The sequence below is a fragment of the Musca vetustissima genome, unplaced genomic scaffold (assembly GCF_032173495.1).
Source record: "Musca vetustissima isolate MV318-11 ecotype Yass unplaced genomic scaffold, APGP_CSIRO_Mvet_v1 utg320, whole genome shotgun sequence".
Classification (NCBI taxonomy): domain Eukaryota; kingdom Metazoa; phylum Arthropoda; class Insecta; order Diptera; family Muscidae; genus Musca; species Musca vetustissima.
In genome coordinates, this window is record NW_026875384.1 from 569,654 (window position 1) to 591,482 (window position 21,829).

General features: G+C 34.4%; 2 protein-coding genes across 2 annotated transcripts; one reads left to right on the forward strand and one right to left on the reverse strand.

Annotated features, from left to right (window-relative positions):
• The first annotated feature begins 1,871 nt into the window (after positions 1-1,871).
• Positions 1,872-8,425, forward strand: LOC133337864 (uncharacterized). The gene is made up of 6 exons (XM_061546075.1): positions 1,872-1,879; positions 1,957-2,216; positions 6,881-7,014; positions 7,093-7,215; positions 7,465-8,002; positions 8,223-8,425. The coding sequence occupies exons 1-6, from the start codon at positions 1,872-1,874 to the stop codon at positions 8,423-8,425; spliced, it is 1,266 nt and encodes a 421-aa protein (XP_061402059.1).
• A 4,944-nt stretch (positions 8,426-13,369) lies between these two features.
• On the reverse strand, positions 13,370-15,976 carry LOC133337849 (uncharacterized). The gene is made up of 2 exons (XM_061546057.1): positions 14,105-15,976; positions 13,370-14,014 (listed from the first exon to the last, which is right to left on the reverse strand). Exons 1-2 carry the CDS (start codon positions 15,953-15,955, stop codon positions 13,376-13,378), a joined length of 2,490 nt encoding a protein of 829 aa, XP_061402041.1. The 5' UTR covers positions 15,956-15,976; the 3' UTR covers positions 13,370-13,375.
• Positions 15,977-21,829: the final 5,853 nt, after the last annotated feature.

The following is a 21,829-nucleotide window of genomic DNA, read 5'->3' on the forward strand; positions in this document are numbered from 1 at the left end:
AATTATATTAAGTTATATGGCCATAGTTCAGGTTTGTCATATTTTCAATATTAGGCATGACTGCGTAAATTTACTGTAAAAATTACTCATTAAGTTATTTTGTGGTAGATAGAAATATCCTTCTTCTTCAAACAATAAAAATGTTACGTTAATTGTTACAAAATACTTATTAGAAAGAAAAATTTGATATCGTAGTAAAAAGTAGTAGATTCTTGTAGTACGGGAATAGACCAAATATTTATGTTACAGGATGAGAATGTGCAAATTTTTAGTACGACTTTTTAACACTTTTTCTTTAATTACATCGAAAAAATAATAAAAAAAAATAGCAGGTTCTTATAGTTTTGGAACAGACCATGTAAGAAAAATCGTATGTTGTTTTGAAAACACACATGTAGTTCTTTCTTTTAATGCAAAACTTGCTTGAATAAAAAATAAGAGTATTCTGGGTCCTTTTATGTACTCATTTGCGATGTTCATCTTTATGAATGTATTTCCTGAAGGATTCACTTAATATTTTTTCACTTTTGTCAAAAAAGAGAAATACACCTCTACCTTGTGGACTATATTGTCAGAACAAATACAAACAAATGCAACAATATGTTCTGTTCTTAGGGTGGCTTGCTCTATAAAATCAAAATGTGCGTGTGTTGTTTTGAACACCATTGATCTGTACCCGTTATGTAAGAATCTATTAATTTTTACTACTTTTGTCCTTATAATCAAAAATTTGTTATCGTAGTAAAAATTAGTACATTCTTGCAGTACGGAAATGTCCTATTACATAAATTTTCCAAGCTATGTATGTATCTCGCATAGTATAATTAGCTGTGTAAAAGAGAGAGAAAAGAGAAAGCTAGTATGACAGTTATACGCTGAGAACTTATGAATGTTACTGGATAAATTTCCTCTAGTAAGATTTATCCATCACAAATTGATGTATTTCAATCAGTCGTTAATTTTAAATTATGACCGACGTTATAAAACATTTTTTTATTTTACGAATAATATTCCTTTATAAGTCTAAATTATAAATTTCAAGTATTTTAACAGAAGTTACGTGATATTTTGCAAAATCTTGATGGATGTTGTCTGCTTACTATTCTCAGTATTATTGAAAAGGAGAATAAAAACGGCCTACTCTCTGAAATAAAGCTTACTGAGGAAATGCTACAGGAAAAGTAACCAGACACAGCTATTATTACAAGGTATAGCTGTCATCTGAGTACAATTTTTCTCATGGTGGCTTGAGGTGATTTTTTTTTTTTTTTTAATTTCCGAATGATCACACCATTGCAAAAACATTTCCCTTGTTGTAATTTTTCTTTTCATTTCCAATTATTTTTGGCGCAAATTAATAATTTTGTATGTATACTAACAATGTCAGCTATTTCAATCAGCTGATATTTATTAGTATTAGAAAATAATTAAGGGTATATGTAAACAATTAGGGTGTATTTCTGGATTTCGCTAATCGAGTCGATTTAAAATCGTATATGTAAATCTAATAATAAGGTTATGTATCAAAACAAAAACCTTGTTTTTGTCTCGACTATCTGTTAAATTTTTACATATAATATTTCACATGGTGGGCAACACTGCGCATTGAATTCAAGACAGTTAATCAAGACATCAGCTGCGCTAAATGGACTACCTATTCATTGAGCCATGTATTGTACCATGGTACTATATTTTTTCTATGATTTGTCTAAACCACAAGTGAAATGATTGGTATATTTTGTCAATAAAAAAACAAGTCGATTAATCGTTGTTCTTCCAAATCGATTTCTCACATCAAATCAATCGACAATAGTCGATTTACATGTCACTGGGTCTGTTGTGTGTAGTGTTGGTTGTATTTTCAGAAGAGAATGAAGAAGTAGTTAATATTAAATATTAGATAAAAAATATAAAATATATATATAAATGACAAAATTCGATAAGAATTGCTATTAGAAAAAAAGATACAAAGAACAACATCAAATTGCCAGACAGGGGAAAAGAAAACAACAACAAAACGTATACATTCGGGAAAGAAAACGCACAAAAACAAGCCAGCAGCAAAAGAGATTTCTTCATAGACGTCGTCGATTTACGTTACGAAGGAAAAAACATATTTATCAAAACGTTAACAATGTCGTCGGCCGTAGATGCAAATGTTAAACTATCACGTCTACTCTTATTGGCCCACAAATTTAATAATTTCTATTTGAATGGTAAGTGAGTGGTGTTATCCGAACCATAGGGGGTGGGGTGGGTGTTGTTTAATTGCATACACAAAGGATAAGAGATTATTATCCTTGACCGGTATAACAATAGTTTTAATACCATAAATCTTAAGGACTTTATTGATTTTAGCTCTTTGGTCTATATGGCAAATGGGTGTGTGCTGTTGGCTGTTATATAGTGGTGCCCAAAGGGGTTTCGAATGCCTACCTCTAAAGTTTTCATTTATGGAGTTATGAGAAAAGTTAAATGGAATATCAGTTATGAAAAATTGATAAAAGGAATCTTAATTAAAGCGATTTGCAATACACAAAATATTTTCTTTGAGGTATCGTGATGCAGTATATAAATCGCGAAATGTCTGCCCTTTAATAAAAGCTTATGTCAATAACAGTATTATCCTTAACAGAACTGTAAACAAACAACGATTCTGTTAAAGGTATATAAAGGATGATAAATTAATGTTTATTTCGAATTGTACCAAGTATGTTTTTAGTTTGATTCAGATTTGTTGCTGTGTGTGTGTTTGTGATTACTACTATTGGTGGTCAATGTCCATTAGTACAGCTTTCTTTATCACAACAATTGATTATGAATTGCAATTTCAATTTATTCAATATTTATTTATAGTTCGGTACACTTTATAGCCATACAAAAACGTTTTAAATGATTTTCTACTCTACTATCTTTAGTCAGACGATGTCTAGACGCGCGCTCTACATACATTCAGATGTAAATTTTTTAATCAGTAATCGTTACTTCATACTTGAATTAAATTCCAAAGACAAATGAAGTAAATATTTTATACATATCTAAAAGGTATGCAAATTTTCCGATTAATTCAGAGAATTTTTATTTTGAGTGATCGAGATTATTTGAAAAATTTCCATGTCTTGAGGAGTCCTAAACATTGCGTTTGGATACTTTATCGGTGCCTCTTTGTTTTTGCATACATTTAGATGTAAATTTTTTAATCAGTAATCGTTACTTCATACTTGAATTAAATTCCAAAGTCAAATGAAGTACTTATTTTATACATATCTAAAAGGTATGCAAATTTTCCGATTAATTCAGAGAATTTTTATTTTGTGTGATCGAGATTATTTGAAAAAAATTCCATGTCTTGAGGAGTCCTAAACATTGCGTTTGGATACTTTATCGGTGCCTCTTTGTTTTTGCCAAAATTCCGTTGATTACTAAGACATAATGTCTTCATTGTTCTTAGAATTTTGTTGTGTGCTATAACATTTATTGAAAAGATAACAGAGCAGATAATAGAAATACACCAATTAGCCAAAGTGTATAATTGATTATTTGGTAAACCACTGAGCATTCACCCGACGTGTGGCAAGTTTTTCCAACTTTTATAGATTTCATTTTAACTATCGAAAATTTAGTGGCAATAAAATTAATACAATTATTCTAGTTATAACTAGTTATAAAAATTTAAAAATGTATTTGGTTTACATCTGTTGAACTCATATAAATTTTAAATCCTAAGGACAAAACCAGTTTGAATCGTATTCATTTTTAGACGTGTATCCAAAAAATGCGTCTAACACCTCTAACATAGATTAAATTATTTAAATTGATTCTTCGAATAGATAAGTATATATATATATATGAAAAACCGGCAAATCAGATGTTTATCTACAAACTGACTACCTTTTCAAAACAATAACAAATGCCTATTTTTCTAATAAACAATGATACGTATATATATTTTTTTTCGAATAACGCTCATATATATTCTTATCTCTCTATCGTTTGGACGTACAAAATAGTGTCTGTTTGAATCAGTATACAAATAGCAACAACAGTTCCGTTTGCTTTGGAAATTTTCTAAAAACTATGAATGACGCCAAGAAGAAAGCATTGGTTAAGAGATCGTAAATAAATGTCGTAAATGTGATTCAACAGCAATTACAATTAGTAAATAAAAAATAAAATTCAAATTATAGCCACCAAGAAACAATTCAACACAAATTATTTTAATAGAATTTGAGCGCCAGCAGCAAGGTTAAAAATGCATCAAGCTACCAGAACCAAAAAAGAACACAAATAATCTCATGTACACCTGTATTCATGCAATAAATGGACTAAATAAAAATGTCTTAATCATCATCACCATGATCATCATATTTAACTTCACTCTACCATAGACCAAATATGAGAGCAAATATAAAGAATCAAAACAATATAAACCAGAAAGACGGCTGGCGGGCTGGCAGGCAGACATTCTTCAATGACCTTCAGAATGTTGTACGGCTATATAATGTTCAAATTATATACAGGCAAAAACAAACAAACGAACGATAATATACATATTAGCTGCATACATATAAATGTGTTGTGGATTTGTTGTTGATCTATAAAGTGTACATGTGGTCGTCGGTCAGTTTTATCGGTTTGCTTTTATGTATGCATATAGCGGCTAAGTAGACTCGTTGTATTGGCGTTATTATTTAAATTTTGTAGATTTTTGTACGGCACACAACAAGTCGTTGTCAAACTACATTCCTACATAGCCAACAAATTGATGCTATTTGTTGTTGCATTTGATTATTTTTATTTATTTGTTTTTAGGTTCGATTTTAATCATGTAAAACACACAAGACACATTTGGCAAATACATTTTTTGTGTTTATATTTATCATAAACATTCATATACGTAACAACGTACATACATATATACAAGTTCATTGTATGCCAAGTGGGAGAAGGAAGAGACATTCATATTTGTTTTTATTTACAACCATACCAAAAAAATATCAAATGAAAGAAAATGTGTTACAGCCAATCTTGCCAATATTTTAAGGCATGAAGGTAATCAAGCTGCGATTTTGTTGGTTCCTACACACTGAATTTCCTTCTTATGGACCGAGACATATGCTAGACATTTGTCTTATACCACACTGGACGACTTTTTCAGGAAACAATGAATTATGGTTGTATATAGTCGTTTGGATGGACTTCGATTAGTTTTGTCAAGGAAGAAGATTCTCACCCGAAGTAGTCATAAATCATTTGTTAGAAAAGTTCTGAAACACCACGAAATATTGGTCCAAGAATCGAAATATTAATTTTAGAACCCATGATTCTTTGGACCAAATCCGTTTCAGAAAATTTGGAGCCAATTTACAAATGTCCATCTATCTTGCCGGCTTGTGTGCACGATAACTCTCAAACGGAGTAACCGATTTCATCAAAACTTTGCACATCGTAATATTTCTTTCAAATGAAGTTCAAGTTCGAAGTTCTGGAACCTCCCACACAAAATGGGCAAAATTGTGCAAAATATTAATGTTATGGTATCAACGAACGGACTATCCGATTTGAACCAAACATTGTAAAACTTATTATCTTTATCAAGCCTAGATGAAGTTCGAAGATGGGACCCATTGGTCCACCCCTTCTGGTACCTCCCCCAGAAGGGGTCAAAATTTTCAATATTTATAAATCCAATATCAAGCGAATGGAATGTCCGATTTGAACCAAACTATGCACAACCTATTATCTGTAATATGCCTATATCAAGTCCGAAGATGGGACCCATGGGTCCCCTACCCCAGGAGGAGTCAAAATTTTCAATATTTATAAATCCAGCCTAATGAAAGGTCCGATTTGAACCAAATTTTGAACAAACTATTATCTTTACCATCAAGTCCAAAGGTGGGACCCGTTGCATATGGAAGACATATTTCAGGAAAATGCACAGTTTATCCAAGAGGAGTGGATGACCTGATATTGGTTATATAGTTGTATGAGAATTAAATCAAAATATTTACCTTCGTCTACATATACTGATATTGTTTAGCAATATATTTATAATGTGGTTGTACAATTAGACCCGCAGAATGCTAAACTTCAATGGTAGTTGTTGAAGGTTTCACATGGTTGGCCTCATCCCACATGTTTATATATATATATATTATTTTTTATTACTGGGATTTTAATCAGATTAAAAACAAATTTCGTTAAAAAAAAAACAATAAAAATTTATTTTTGTTTCATAAATATCGAAATCAACAAATAATATAGTCCGCTTTATAACGAACAATCAATCGACAGGTGATAAATACCTTCAAGCAAAATTATTGAATTGAATTTATGAAGAATATAAGCTTCTAAAAATTGTTATCTGTGCAAAACAGAAATACATATTTAAAATTATCGGCGAGCCCCCCTCCTACGAAAATTTTTTTTTTTTTCATAAAACAGAGAATACATTCTAACATGTTCTAAAATTGTGATACCACATCATAATAAAAATCCGGATACAACAGTATTTTTTTATAAATTATTAAAGAGCCATCCTAATTTATATAAGCATCACATATACATATAACTATTTGTATATGTGACGTTTATTGTTTGCGAGAGTTTTTTTTTTTTGCCAACGAAAACAAAAGCTAAGATTTTTTAATTGTTTGTTTTTGTTGTGCTTCGTCAATAACACATTCTCATTTGATTGTGATGCAATATCAGGCGTAAAATAAGTAATATAAACAAAAGGCAAATAAGTAAGAATAAAAAAATAAAAATAAATATACTATGCTAAAAGATCGAAAACTATTCGTTGCCACACGCGACTATTGATTTGTTTTCTTCTACCACATAATAGAAATTCATATTTATTTCTTTTTTGTTATAGGATTCCAAAAAGGAGATATACGTCCTTTTCTAGTCGAAGGTCAACAAGTTGGTCTAATTAAATCCGATGTGATTAAACAATTAAACAAATACCCAGAGGTGTTTTGCATACGAGATTGTGAATACACAAAACAGGTTAGTTGCCGCTGTATAACTCAAGTAATCCATGAATATTTAATATATATATTTTTTATATATATATTTTTGTTATAGGGTATTGTGGAATTAAATCCCGCATTTCGTGACTATTCTGAACGCACCGAAAAACTAGATAAAGTCTTAAGAGAACTTCGGTCAAAGGGCATATTTTCCGCATTACAAGGATGGAGAGAAGAGGTAATGTAAATATAAAAAAATATCATAAACTAAGGAGGATACAGAAAAGGAATGCTGAATAGTTGTTATTTACTCATATCAAAATATTTGCCAAATGTTTGCTTAAATTTTATCTGTAAATGTACTCTGTAAGAGTATTCCATTGTCCTTATAAAATATTAGTCAATGATATTATGGGCAGCGTGTCCACTCTTGCCTTTTATTATATTTCTTACCACTTAAATTCTAATAATTATCCCCTTTTTACAGTATTATGAAGTTAAGGCCGAGCACAATAGCCTTTTAAAAATGGATCGCTCAGCTACACCCTTATTCGGTGTACGAAAATATGGTGTCGATATTAATGGCTATGTCAAACATCCTACTCAAGGTCTTTGCATTTGGTTGCAACAGCGCTCCAATACCAAAGAAACCTGGCCGGGTAAATGGGATAATATGGTGGGTGGCGGTCTCTCGGTTGGCTATGGCATAAAAGAAACCGCCATTAAGGAGGCGGCCGAAGAAGCCTCTATACCAAGCGATCTTGTCAAAAATCTCGTATCGGCTGGTTGTGTTTCGTTTTTCTTCGAAAGCGAACAGGGTCTGTTTCCCAACACCGAGTATGTATTCGATTTAGAGCTGCCATTAGATTTTGTACCACACAATGCTGACGGCGAAGTGCAAGCTTTTGAGCTGTTACCCGCCAAGGAGTGCATCGAAAGAGTCTTTACCCCCGAATTTAAAACAACTAGCTGTCCAGTGGTAATAGATTTCCTTATACGGCACGGTATTATAACGCCAGAAAATGGTGAGTAAAAATAATGTGAAATTAAAATGTTATTCTTTATCAATGATTTTAGAGAAAAACTACAAATAAAACCTCTTTAGAATTAAAAAAAAAAATAATTTATTTTACCAGATAAAGATCAACATTTTAATTTGCAACAAAATTCCCCTTGTTATTTTAATTCCAAAGAGGCAATTTTATTTCATAAATAATAATCCTTTTACTTTTATTATTATTTTAGAATTTTGGTTTACGCAGATCATCGAGCTATTACACGTACCCTTGCAGTCATTATACACATATAAACAACGGCTAGATGAATGTAAAAAGCATCTACAACTACAATCTCAACCGGATCAATCACCATCAATAGATAAATTAGTAACAAATAATAAAATAATTGAAAATGGACACAACAAACCACCAGCAACTGAGGCCAATTAAATAATAGTCGGAAAGCTGACAAAGACCACAACGATTACTACATTTGATTGCATATTGCAGATTCTCTTGAAATTAACTTTTTTGAAAGACTGCATTAAAAATTAAAATAAAAAACGTAATAGTTTAGAAAAAGCGAGCTAATTCATTCTAATGTTCCCGTAACCCCAATATACTACCCATCTAGACAATGTTCGTTCTACATAGATAACAAGAAATTCTACTGCAAGATAAGTTATTAAATGTGGCATGGGCAGTGACACCAGTAGCAAACAAAAGCTAATAGATTCTATATATATACGCATTACACTCCATACATAATCTAAACAAATGTTTATAGAAGAGAGGGCAATTATTTCTGTACTTTATTTTGCTGTGTATAGTTTTTAAAATGTATCACAAAAACAAAAAAAGATTAATATTTCAATAGACATGTATACCTATATATATATATAAATATATAATGCTTATATCTCCATTTAATATTACATATGCATATATTTGACTTTAAACTTTTTTGGCTTAACTGAAACCAAACAAAATAAATATGTAGTGCCTGTTATTGTTTTTCATTCAACAAAAAAACCTTTCCAAAGAAGAAAAAAAAACAAATTACACTTTGAATATATTACTATGCGTTATGTATTTTTTGTAATTGTCAATATTAATCGTGTTTGTATATAGTTTCGTCTCCCACTTTTTTTATTATAATAAACTTAAAACTTCTGAAGTTTCTAACATAATCATTGGCTTTTATAAAAAATAAAACAAACAAATGTTGACAAAAAACATTAACAAGTTTATTTCATTTATCTTTAAAATATCTAAAAAAATACAACGATAAATAATAGAAATTAAAACTAAATTAACCGTATTTGTCTATAATATTCAATACGAAATATAAAAGACATGTAGCATATCTTCTATCAATATATAAATTCATTGGTCCACGTTACATTTATTTATAGTTTAATTTTGTTTTTCCTCTTTTTCATTCTATCCCTTCTTTGTATTCAAACAAACCAAAGTGCTCAAATTGTTTTTGTACTTTTTGTTGTTTTTTATAATTACTTATATACTACTATAGAAAATAGATAAATATGAGGCGATGTTTTTTTGCAATATATTACAATTATATAAAAAATTACATACATATATTTAACAAGAGAAAAATAAAAGACACAATCGTGTTCGAGTATACCAATATATTTGTTTGAAATTAATGATAATTTTAAATTGCATTTCATGGTAACAAAGAAAATGGAAATGATGAAATGATAAACTATGTTTAGTATTATATTTAAGATTAAGATCATTTACAAAATTCAATAAGATTGAAGCAGTATGTATGAGTTTGCATCCTATGCCGCAGTGTTTCTGTTCAGCGAATAAGATTGGTTTTAATAGTTTTCTACGTTTTCTTGTTCTCGAAGCCTTCTGCACGTTTTCAATCTGATTTTCCCAAGATTTCTCGGAGTTTAAAAAGAGAATTCTAATTTGAAATCTTCCAGATTTTTCTATATGAATTAAGATATTTGCCATACCATTTGGATATTTCACGATTTAAAAAATTACTATATACATACAGTCAAAATCGTTTATAACGACGATCATTGAATGTGATGACATTTGGCCTCTTGCGGCTGTTGATTTGGATCTCATTGGCTAGGTGGTTAGAAGAAATAATATACGCTGTGCAGTCAACACTTTCAAATCATCTGGATCAGATGGTATAATACCGACGATGCTTCAATTTGCCTCACCACGTATATATCGGATCCTAGATAAGATCTATACGGCGTGTCAGACTCTCTCGTGTGTGCCGGGTCTAAGGAACGAGGTAAAGGTTACTTACATTCCCATAGCCGGAAAACCAAGTCACTCGTCACCATAGGAGTATAGACCCATTAGTCTATCATCCTTTCTCCTCAAGACTCTCGAAAGACTGATCGACCTGGAGATTATGAGTTATGTAGACTCCACCTCTCTAAGCAATTCGCAGCACGCCTATATTAAAGCCAAATCTGTGAAATCTGCCTGCATGAGGTGCTAGGTTGCCTATGCGGACGACATAGTGCTTTTGATTTCCGGTAAATTTCCGTCAACTGTTTCGGAGTTTATGCAAATAGCCTTATCGGCGCTGTCACAAGGCCGTCAAGTTAATCTAACAAAGACAGAACTGGTAATGTTCACTAGGAAACGTAAGCTCAGCATATTTGTTCTCGCCCTAAACTAAATAAATTGGCACTCAGCATATTTGTCCATTGTGAAAAGTTGGGATCTAAAACCATCGACTATACATTGGATGTATACTCATATCTCTTGTTTGGTTGTCTACGCTATAAGTCTCTCTTTGCCTATATTAAAGCCCTAAACTAAATAAATTGGCACGATCTTGGACTGTCGATTACAATGGGACAGGAATGCTGAGGAGAGGTCAGATTGCAAGAATTCCATTGTGAAAAGTTGGGATCTAAAACCATCGACTATACATTGGATGTATAATACCGTGGTAAGGTCCATCCTATCATATGGATCTCTTGTTTGGTGGCACTGTCTACGCTATAAGTCGACGTCCAGCAAACTAGACAAGGTACAAAGAGCAGCCACGATTCTTATAACAGGATTCGCGAGGAGCACTCCCCAAGCAGCTCTGAACACAATGCTGAACTTAAGGCCTCTGGGTCTCAGCATTAAATGTCAGGCAGCACGTAGTGCCCTCCCTAAGGCTGCATGAACATAATCTTTGGCGAAATTGTGCTCATGGGCATGAATCCTGTACCAATGTGGAAAACTAAGCGAATATATATCAACAGTCCTGCGTTTCGACGATGTAGATGTCGTTATCCCCAGTTGCGATGAATAGGAATCGTAGTAACCCTCTGGCTATTTATTCAGACGGACCCAAGATGGATGAAGGTACAGCATGAAGGGAACTGAATTGATTAAAAGTCTGGATACATAGATCGTTGAAACGATGACTATCTTTGTGGATAGTCAGGCGGCTCTTAAAACCATCAAATCCTGTAAAATGTAGTCTGAGATCGTTCTCGAGTGTAGAGCAATTTTTAAAACAGAGATCGTTGAACCCATCAACTCCTGTAACATGAAGTCTGAGACAATTTAATTTGTCTTTATTGACTTTGTAATTGAAACCAAATTACAATTTAATGGCCAATTTGTAAATAATTACAAAGAATCCACCTTACATCATAGCTACTCTAAAAAAAAATTCTTATAAATATAATATAATAAATATTTTAAACATGTTTAAATCTGCATTACATCATGACTACTCAAATATATCCACTTTTTTAACAAGTTATTAAACATAAATTATGTTAACACTTATAAAACATTTTGAATGTAATTATGCAGATGCATTTTAAAAAATTCGTGACATCACGCCAACTCAATTTGGCCGACCCTGTCCGTCAAAACAAAAAAATCACAGTTGAACCTGAGCAAAGCTGAAATTAGAGTAATGGCAGGAGTTATTACTGGTCATTGTAATATCAGGGCCTTTACAAGTAAGTGGGACGATGATGTTACTGACTACTGCAGACTCTGTGCTGACGAGAAGGAGACGGAGACAATTGAGCATCTCCTGTGTCTCTGTCCAGTTGTGGTCTGCAAACGGCTTAGATTAGTGGGTGTTTACTTTCCACCGTATCTAAGCTTCTATTCAATTATGAAACCGGCTTTAATCTACATCATCAGAAACCTGAAGTGGTTGGGACAGTGCAATCTGAGCACGTAATACATCGTGAACAAATTTATACAACCATCGACACTATATATTACCAACTTCATTTTTACTACTTTTTTAGCTTCTATCCCCATTTTCCCTACAGATCTCTCCATCTCTCTTCTTGAATGATCACAATGGACAGGTCGGCTCCGAGTGTTGCAGTTTGCACATTCCCAAACCTTACCTAACCTAATTGGTCGCTATAAGTGATTTCGACTGTACTCAATTTCTTAGGTATGGTAAGATCCACATAGAGGGGTATTAAAATACGTACATCAATGTCGGTTATTTAGTTTAAATTCTGAATTTCTCTTTGAAGCGAAATATAAGAACAGTGCCTTCTTTCATCTCTTCTTCGTCGTACTAATTCGTCTTCCTCTACCTTTCAACACACAAACATCCCCCTAAAACACAAATAGACGGCAGTGGCAATTTGAACATCTGCACAAATGAAAATTCCTATGCACGAATGGTTTCTTCTCACGGTCTGATGATCTTGCGACATCGCACAAAGGTATGTGGAAGAAGTCACATTTGTTCTTACAATTCACCCTTAACTTTGCGTCACCTCAAGCATTTCACATATTTTAAACAACAATTACGGAGGAAAGAGAACATCGGAATCCCTGTGTAATTGTAGTTGGTGGTATGGCCGCTTTAAGATGTTGCAATGCATCAATCATTTTGTTTTTTTCTTTGATGATACACAAAACCGGAAATCCTATTCTTCCCTTTTCTTTTTTTCCTATTGTACTTTGAAAATAATAAAAAAAAAAACATTTGAAATCTCATACCGACAAGAAATTAAAGTCTAAAGTGTCTTTTTGATTAATTGTTTTGAATGATCGTGGGAATTTTTTAGCTCAACATCCTAACACCCTTGCTAGAATTCACCACCCATAAACGACACTATTATTTATTTTTAAACATATATTTATTATTTATGTATTTGTTTTCAAATCTCACTCACAATGGAATGCTTATAGAACATAAAATACAAAAAAAAACATTTTTGCTTGGGAATGCTTACGAAGTAGGGATTTCGTTGGTGCTTCAATTAACATATATATATTTATTTATTTTCTAAAGGTGGTTAGGCGAGTTTAGTTTCTAATAAAAGAACTTAATCTAGGATTTAGTCTAAAAACTTGAATATAAATACACAGAAAACAGAGTGGCTACCGCTACCGCACTTCCAGCCTTTACACATTTCTCGCCTTGAGCACCTGTTTCTGGGGACTGGGGATGTTTTCTTTGCCGGGGAACAGGACAGTCTTTTTGGGTGTGGTGCGTGGCGTGTGGGATGAGGCGGTTTTTGGTGTGCGCGGTGTACGTGGCGTATTGACGGTGGCTACCTTGCCTCCCGACGAGCGAACAGGTGTTGTGCAGGTGGTTCGTGATGCCTTATTGTTGGGCGTCGTTGGTTTCAACAGTTCGCTGATTTCACTCGAGCTGTCGTTGCGCACATTCTTGTCATTCGAATTGAGGAACCAGGATGCAATTTTGTCACACTCGGCTCGCAATTCGGAATCGTTCAGCAAAACTTCGATCTTCTCTAAGTCGGTACTGTTCTTTTTGACGGGCGTTGCCACCTTTGAGGAATTCTCCTCCATTTTCGATTTCAACGTAATATTTTCCAATTTCAATTGTTCACATTCTTCACGTACCTTGACCAGGGTGGTGTCTTTGTTGTCCAACTCTAGCTGAGCGAATTGCAATACTGTGGCAAATTCGTCGAGAGCCTTTTTCATATCCTGCATGTAAACTTCACGTGTCTCGTCCTTGTTCTTGAGCTCATTGTACATGTCCAGGTATTTGGCAGCATCGCCGTCGATGCGCTCCTGGAATGAAGAAGCAATTTTAGTGAATTTAGCCAAGGTTTCTTCTTCGGAAGTTAGTATTTCATTGAACATGGATTCTTTAAGGGATACCTCTTTTTGTAGCGTTTCCGATGAGGCCCTCAGAGCAGCAAGAGCCGACTCCGATTCTTGCAACTGGGCCTTTAATGACTCCAGCTCAGCTTGCAACGACAGATAGCTCTGTTCCAGAGCACCCTTGGCCAATTGAAGCGATTCAAGTTCAGCCTTTAGTTGTTCAACATCAGCATCGGACTTCTTGAGGCGTTCCATAAGAATATTCACCGTCGAACGTGTATTATTCAGTGTCAGTTGATAGTTGTACTTCTCGGTTATGGTCTTGGCAACATCGTTCTTTAGATCGACCACCTGTTTTTGCAGGTTGTCGGTCAATTGGACATAGTAATCGATGCCGTTGCGCAGTTGGTCCTCGTATTTTTGGATCTTTTCGTCGCGTTCGCGCAACATATCATTGGTGCTCTCCAATAGGACCATAACATCTTGTTTTTCTAATTCGATTTTGATTATTTCGTTCTCAGCCAGCTTTTGACGTTTCTCCAATTCACTGCGCCAGTAGGCCTTCTCTCGTTCGAGAGCATTCTCCAGGTCTGATTCTAGTTTTTGGACCTTTTGCTCGGCCTGGGCTTCGGCATTGCGGACTTTCTCCTCGGCCGTATTCATGAGACGTTCCTTCTCAACATATTGGGCCTTCTCGCGACACAATTGGCGAATAGTGTCACAATGGGCATCAATCTCACAATTCTTGTCGAGTAATTCATCTTGCAGAGATTTGATGAGGTCACATTTGCTGGCCAAGTCGTTCTTTAGGGTATTGCGTTCGTTTTTCAAGCATTCCATTTCGTTTTGGATGACTTTATTCTCTTGAGCATAGGAGAGAGCGTCCTGCTCGATTTGTTTCTTGAGTTTGGTGACATCCGACATTAGTGAACCATTGATGTTCTTTAGGTTCTCGATTAGTTCAAAGTTCTCCTTGGCCTTTTCGGCGTCGGCCGCCAAACGAGTTTGGGCTTCTTGGATTTCTTGTTCCAATTTGGAAATCTGGGCTTGCATTGTGGATTGAGACTCCAGCTGCTTTTTGGCCTCGGCTTCTAGCAGATCGTTCTTTTCCTTTAGGCCATCGCTAAGTTTGGCCAATTCAGCCACTTGGGTAGCATGCTGTTCATTGAGTTCACGAATCTCAGATTCCAGTTTGGCGATGGTTTCAAGTTGTTTGGCGTTATCGAGTGTCAACTGATCGTTCAGTTCCTTGAGAGACTTGTTCTCATTGGTCATATCATGGATCATGTTCTCAGTTTTTAGTTGGGCCGCTGCATGTTCTTCGCGCATTTTCGCTTCAGTGTCTTTCAGTTGGTCAACATGACGCTTCAGTACATCAATTTGGCTCATGTAATTCTCAATGAGTTCGTTTTTGTGGCGGATCTCTTGGTGCAAAGCTTCCTTGCCCTTCAAGCGGCTACCCGACTTGGGCATCTCCTTAACGGGGGTGGTAGCTGCCGATGGCAGTGGTGTTGAACTGGCAGTTGACGAACCACCACCATTAATGTGACTGACGGCAGCTGCTGTTACATCGGAATTTTGACGGAAACGTAAACGGTGTGGCAACGATGGAGTGCGAAACAGTCGTAGACCTTTCGATTTCTTATCCTCCTTGAGGCCACCTTCCTTTGGAATGGCAAATTCCTTGGCATCCTTGGAATTGGAAGCGAAACGTACGGCATCCTTGAAGAATTTCTCGATTTGCTCCTTACGTTCTGGATGGGCAGCAGTAGTGGTGGTGGTACTGGCAGCAGCTGCTGCTGTGGGAGTGCCACAACTTTCGGCATTGGTGGCATGGCGAGCTGGTGATCCGCAAGCAACGGTATCAACATCATTGAAACGCTTTAGTTTAGCTTTGGAGAAAGACATTTTTAAAAGTTGATTTTCAATTTTTTCGAATTCGAATATAAATTTGGTAGATTCTCTTCTTTTTTTGGTTTTTGTTAGGTTTGTTTTGAGCTTTTCCTTTGATTTGTTTTCTCTTTTTAATAATACGCTGGTTTATAACGTTTTTAACACTTCTTTGGATAGTTCGGTAATATATATATTTAATAACAATTTTTAATAAACAAACAAAACAATTAACGTTTTTTTTTTGAAATTTAACAAACTTTTTATTGGCGTAACAAACTACAACGATTCTACGATATCTACTTTAAAGGATACTTTCTTCTTTACACGGAAAAGTTCCTCAACGTTTGACGGACAAAACCTAACTGATCAAATGTCTCATTTCGCCAGAGGTAACTCACAACTTTGCTACGCCACATGCCATGCTCAAAGTCACCCCTAAACCTGGCAGGACTAATGGGAAATACCACGGCGACGAGCAACATAGTGCAGCTGTAGTAGTGGTAGTAGTTGTACTTAATCATCATGGTTTGTTGGTCGGTGGTGGAAATACACAGTAGAACCGACCAAGGTAGTAAGTCGTCGCTACAGGAATATACAAGACACACAGTCAATTACTTTAAGACATACCCATACTTGTACATTTCGACAGGACACACAAACACAAACGTACGAAGAAACACACACGGTCGAATGCCTTCAGACATTGGGCGCGCAAACTTATGTTTAAATGGAACGTGCTGGCATTCGCTGGGAACATGTAGTGATCCGCACGGTAAATCCAAATGCACACCTGGCCCAAAAATACAAAAGATATTCTTAGACCGTCGCAATCGTCATAGTGAAACTAATTCATTAAAGAAAGAGAAAGAATCATTTTTTGTTTTATTGCGCTACAACAATAATTACTAGGGGGACGACACAACAAAATCTTACAAAGCCGTAACGGAGATTGTGTCTCTTTTTTACATGATTTATAATAAATAATAAAAAATACGGTATAGGGTATAGGACAATTACTTATGTATATGTAAGACTCTAGTACATACATATTGGGTATATACGTAATTATATGCATGCATTGACGATAAAACATAAAACGTCACCCTATATCAGAGGTATGTAAGTTTTTTTTTTTATCAAAAATGAAAAATTTACGTAAAGAAACATTTTTTAAGAAATGGTCTGATGTTCTGAAACTGCCTATATGCTCTCTGGATACGACTGTATTTTACATCTTAAAAAATAGGGCCAATGAAGAATGGATCTTTGAACTTAGTATTTAGACAGTAATATACTAAGTTCAAAGATCCATTCTTCATTGGCCCTATTTTTTAAGATTTTATAATCTTCAAATCTATTAGTTGTGTCTGGTTACTTTTCCAGTAACATTTAATCTCAAAGTTCTATTTCAGAAAGTAAGCCAATTTTATTCTATTTTGCAAAAATACTGAGAAAAGTAAGCAGATAACGTCCAGTAAGATTTTGCGTAATTTCACTTAAAATGCATTTACTTTTTTAAATTATTAAGGTATAAAATTCAAAATTTTGGTCAAAATTTCAAATTAAATGCTGTTTGAAATACATCGAATTGTGCTGGATAAAACTTACTAGAAGAAATTTGCCCAGTAACATTCAGTAAGTTCTCAGCGTATGACTGTGAAACCAATTCTCTCTTTTCGCTCCCTTTTACTGGACGTTGAAGTAAACAGACAACATGTTAGACGTCGTAACATCGCCCAGGAGCTAAAAATCGACCATAAAACTGTTTTAAACCATTTACAGAAAGCTGGATTCAAAAAGAATCTCGATGGGTGCCACACAAATTAACAGAAAAAATCGAATTTTCATAAGCGAAGCCTTGGTCAAACGGAATGAGATAGATCCATTTATTAAACGGATGGTGATTGGAGATGAGAAATGGATCACATACGATAACCCTGTTGCGAAAATTATCGTGGTCAAAGAGCGGTGAAACACCTCAAACGGTGGCCAATCCAGGACTAACGGCCAGGAAGGTTCTGCTATGCTTTTGGTGCGACTAGAAAGGGGATTATTTATTATGAGTTGCTTTCATATGGACGGCCATACAGTCTGGAATTGGCACCAAGCGATTATCATCGTTTTCTTGCATTGCAATTTTTTTAATGATAAAAAATTGGTATCTAGGGAGTATTGTGATAATCGACTATTAGATGATTTTTTTTGTAAATAGAGAGCAGGACTTCTATGAGAGAGGCATTATAAAGTTACATTTAAAATTGCAACAAATCGAACATTCCGAAGTATGTTGAATAAAGTCCTATAGTTCATATAAAAATAATGGATTTCTTTTTCCCAACCTAATATTTGGAGGTCTTTTGCAATCAGAAAAATATTATATATGTTTTCCACACATATAACATAACTACAAGCCTCTATAGTTATAATATCTACAATAGCTTTTATAGTTTTTCACGTATCTCACATTATCCATAGTTCTAAAAATACATACAAAATAATGCAGGATAAAGATTTATTACGTCGTTGAGCATTCGTAGCAAACAACTGGTTCGTCCACCAAATAAAACAACTATTTCTCAACAGAATAAAATGAATAATGTCCTGACAGTGCTACCAGACGTGTAGCGATAATAATTTTCAGAATAACAAAATCAATCCAAATGAAAAGAATTTGGACAAAATCCAAATGGACTCCAGTACAAAAATACGTGATCGAATCTGTAAGTGTATTTTCAGAAAGGACATTTGAGATTTAGTTATTACAAATTCTCTCATAATCGGTATTTTGGTGTAAATCTAATTGACAAAGCGGGGAAGGAAGGGAACCTACTTCATTTCCTTCAGGAAATTTCACTGATACCCCTTAACTACATAAAATATTTCGGACTTGGTGTAGAGGGACTAGAAATTTCCCATGAAAATTTCTATTTTCGTAAAACTTGAATTGATCAATATAAATCAGTATCTGCGCGATTTATGAACAGAGGGAATTACCAATTATATCTTCTATATAAATAGAGGTAGGTACAGTCTTTTATATCAAAAGAATATACATTATGTTCTGCCACAAATTACACTGTGACCATATCGAAAAATTCCTTATCGGGTTCCATCAGATCCAAAAGGGAAGCCTCGGCGACTATATTAAGAATCCAAATGAACAAATTCGTCATAGGTCGATTTAAATCTAATATGAAGAAAACCTTTTATATCTTTATATGCTGCTATTAATTGTTATTTTGAAAATGGAAATATAATGGACATCTCAAATGATCGAGTCCAATTTATTTTGCATGAAGAACTACAGATGAAAAAGCGTTCTGCAAGATGGGTGCCGCATTTGTAAACTGTCGATCAAAAACGCATTAGAATGAACATTTTCAAGCTTGTTGGGATCCTTTTAAGCGAAATAAAATAGATTTTAAGCGTCGTTTCATAACTTTTGATGAGAAAGGGTGGCAATATACTCCAGAGACAAAAGAACAATCCAAACAATGGACAGAAGCTGATTGGCTATCTGCAAAAGGGTAAAACAATAAATTCAGAGTACTATTGCAACCTTTTGGAACAATTAAATGTACAAATTCGAGAAAAACGTACTTGCTTACATCAACACAATGCACCAGCTCACAAGAGTGTTTTAACAATGGCTAAAATCAACAAATTAAAGTACGAGTTGATTGGCCACCCACCTTATACTCCTGATTTAGCTCCCAGTGACTTTTACTTGTTCCCAAATCTAAAAAAATGAAAATGCAATTACCGTTGTAAATGAAGAAGCAATTACAGTTGTAAACCACTTTTTTGAAACCTTGAGGAAACTCATTTTAATCAAGGGATAAAATTGCTAGAAAATCGTTGAACTAAGTGTATTGAAGTTTCAGGAGATTATATTTAAAAATAAAAATATTTTTGAAAAACTAACTTTTCTCTTTCATTAATAGGCTAAGTAGCACCCGAACCGCCTCGTATGTACTTATGTAAGCAAATAATACAAAACTGTAACAAAAGCTACTCACCAGAAATTATATCCAAATTCGTGTTAGGATTCTGACAAAATTTTCTGGAAAAAAATTATATATTAGCGATTTTAGTATGGATTGAAAAGGCCGATTATGTTATACCCTGCACTAACTTTCATAGTACTAAGCTTCCTTCATAATATTACAGACGAAAATCATGACTCATTTGATCTAATAACAAGTAAAAAATTGTCAGTCGGTGTCGACTATGGTTTGCGATGTCTACGGAATTACACACAGAATTTATTATTCGCTTTTTATAAGTTATATGTTTTAATTAGAGAGGTTTAGGATTTAGTGTTGATCAAAGTGGTTATTCAATTTGCTTCAAATTAAATGGAAGAAGGGGGCCGATGTTGAACATTTATTATATGTTATTATGGACAGATAGACTTACCATCGGTATATTAAAGATGGAACTAGGACGGTATTAATGTTATCGTGCCCCAAATGTTTAAGCCTTTGGGGCTAATTTTTAATACCCTCAACATAAATACTATCTTTCTGAGACAATTTGTGAATGTCTGACAAAATCGAGTGTGAAATGGTGTTTATCATAACTATCCGATTAAGAACCCTCTGAACGAATTAAGATATCATTTATTTCATGCCTCGAACTTACTTCCGTTCATTACTGATTTTAATATTTTAAAATATGTCTGAAATCTAAACAATCTGTTTCCAACGGAACTAAATGTTTCGGCCCACTTTCAGACAGACAAATTTTTGCCATCTAAAGATGCGCATAAATAAATATGCAAATCATTCGGAAAAACACTCCCCTTATATAATTATGTTCTAATATTCCATAATTCAAAGCCTTTTTTCAAATAAGGCGGATGTAATTGATTATTTACTCCAATTTCAATTCCAACCATTTTTAGTTGAGTTCTGCTCTCTGTTACAGCACATTTCGTTTTCGTTTGATTAGGGAATTTCCTTGGAAAGGATACACGGATTTAATGTTATAAAGGAAATACCGGCATTTGTACGATCATAATAATGTGAGTGTGTGTGTGTCTGGGAAAAACCGTCAAGGTGTGCAAAATAGTTAAATGTAATGGAAGGGAGAAAATATTGCTCAGCTGCGCGCACACCGGTGCAGTAAATCTCCTCAAGTTAGAACGCAATTGTCTTCAATCTTTTTATTATTTTTCTGTTTTGTTTTCACAAATCAGAAGCAGCCGCACTCCAACAATGTGGTGCTGAAGACAAACGACGTAATTCCTTATTATCTTAAGAAGTTCGATAATAAAGAAGAAAACCCACCCTTGGAGATTGTGATTTAATCGCCGTATGACTACATTGTGCGACACACAACAGACAACATGACTGACTGTTGGGCCCGATGGCTGGCCGAATGGTTGCTTCCAGAGTTGTTGCTTACAATTACTCTCGGGCTTTATGTGACAGGATTGAACGGACGGACAGACAGACATCGAATGTCATTACCGTTTGTGTGTAAATAAATACTTGAAACGTAGTAAGAGTATGTGTGTTGGTTGTATAGAGGTATGGGTGCATGTTACCTTTCGCCTTCTGCCCAAATACACACATTTCAATCCCTGTATGTGCATTTCTTGTAATTGAATGGTGATTTTGGCTAGGTTTTAAAATTATTGTTGGTGTATCATAAAAATGATTGTCACCTTTTATTTGCGCATGTGCACCGTTGCCCCTATAGAAACTCAACTATAAACTGCGTACGCTATTCCACAAACGTATTCATTGGGTGCGTAAACACAGTTGCGCCTTTCGGTGTTGAAAAAATGCGGGTAACAGACATATTTTTGGTGGCTACGAACGTTCATAAATATATGTAGATTCATGCCCACCTAAATGCCATTAACCTCTTCATACACCGGTT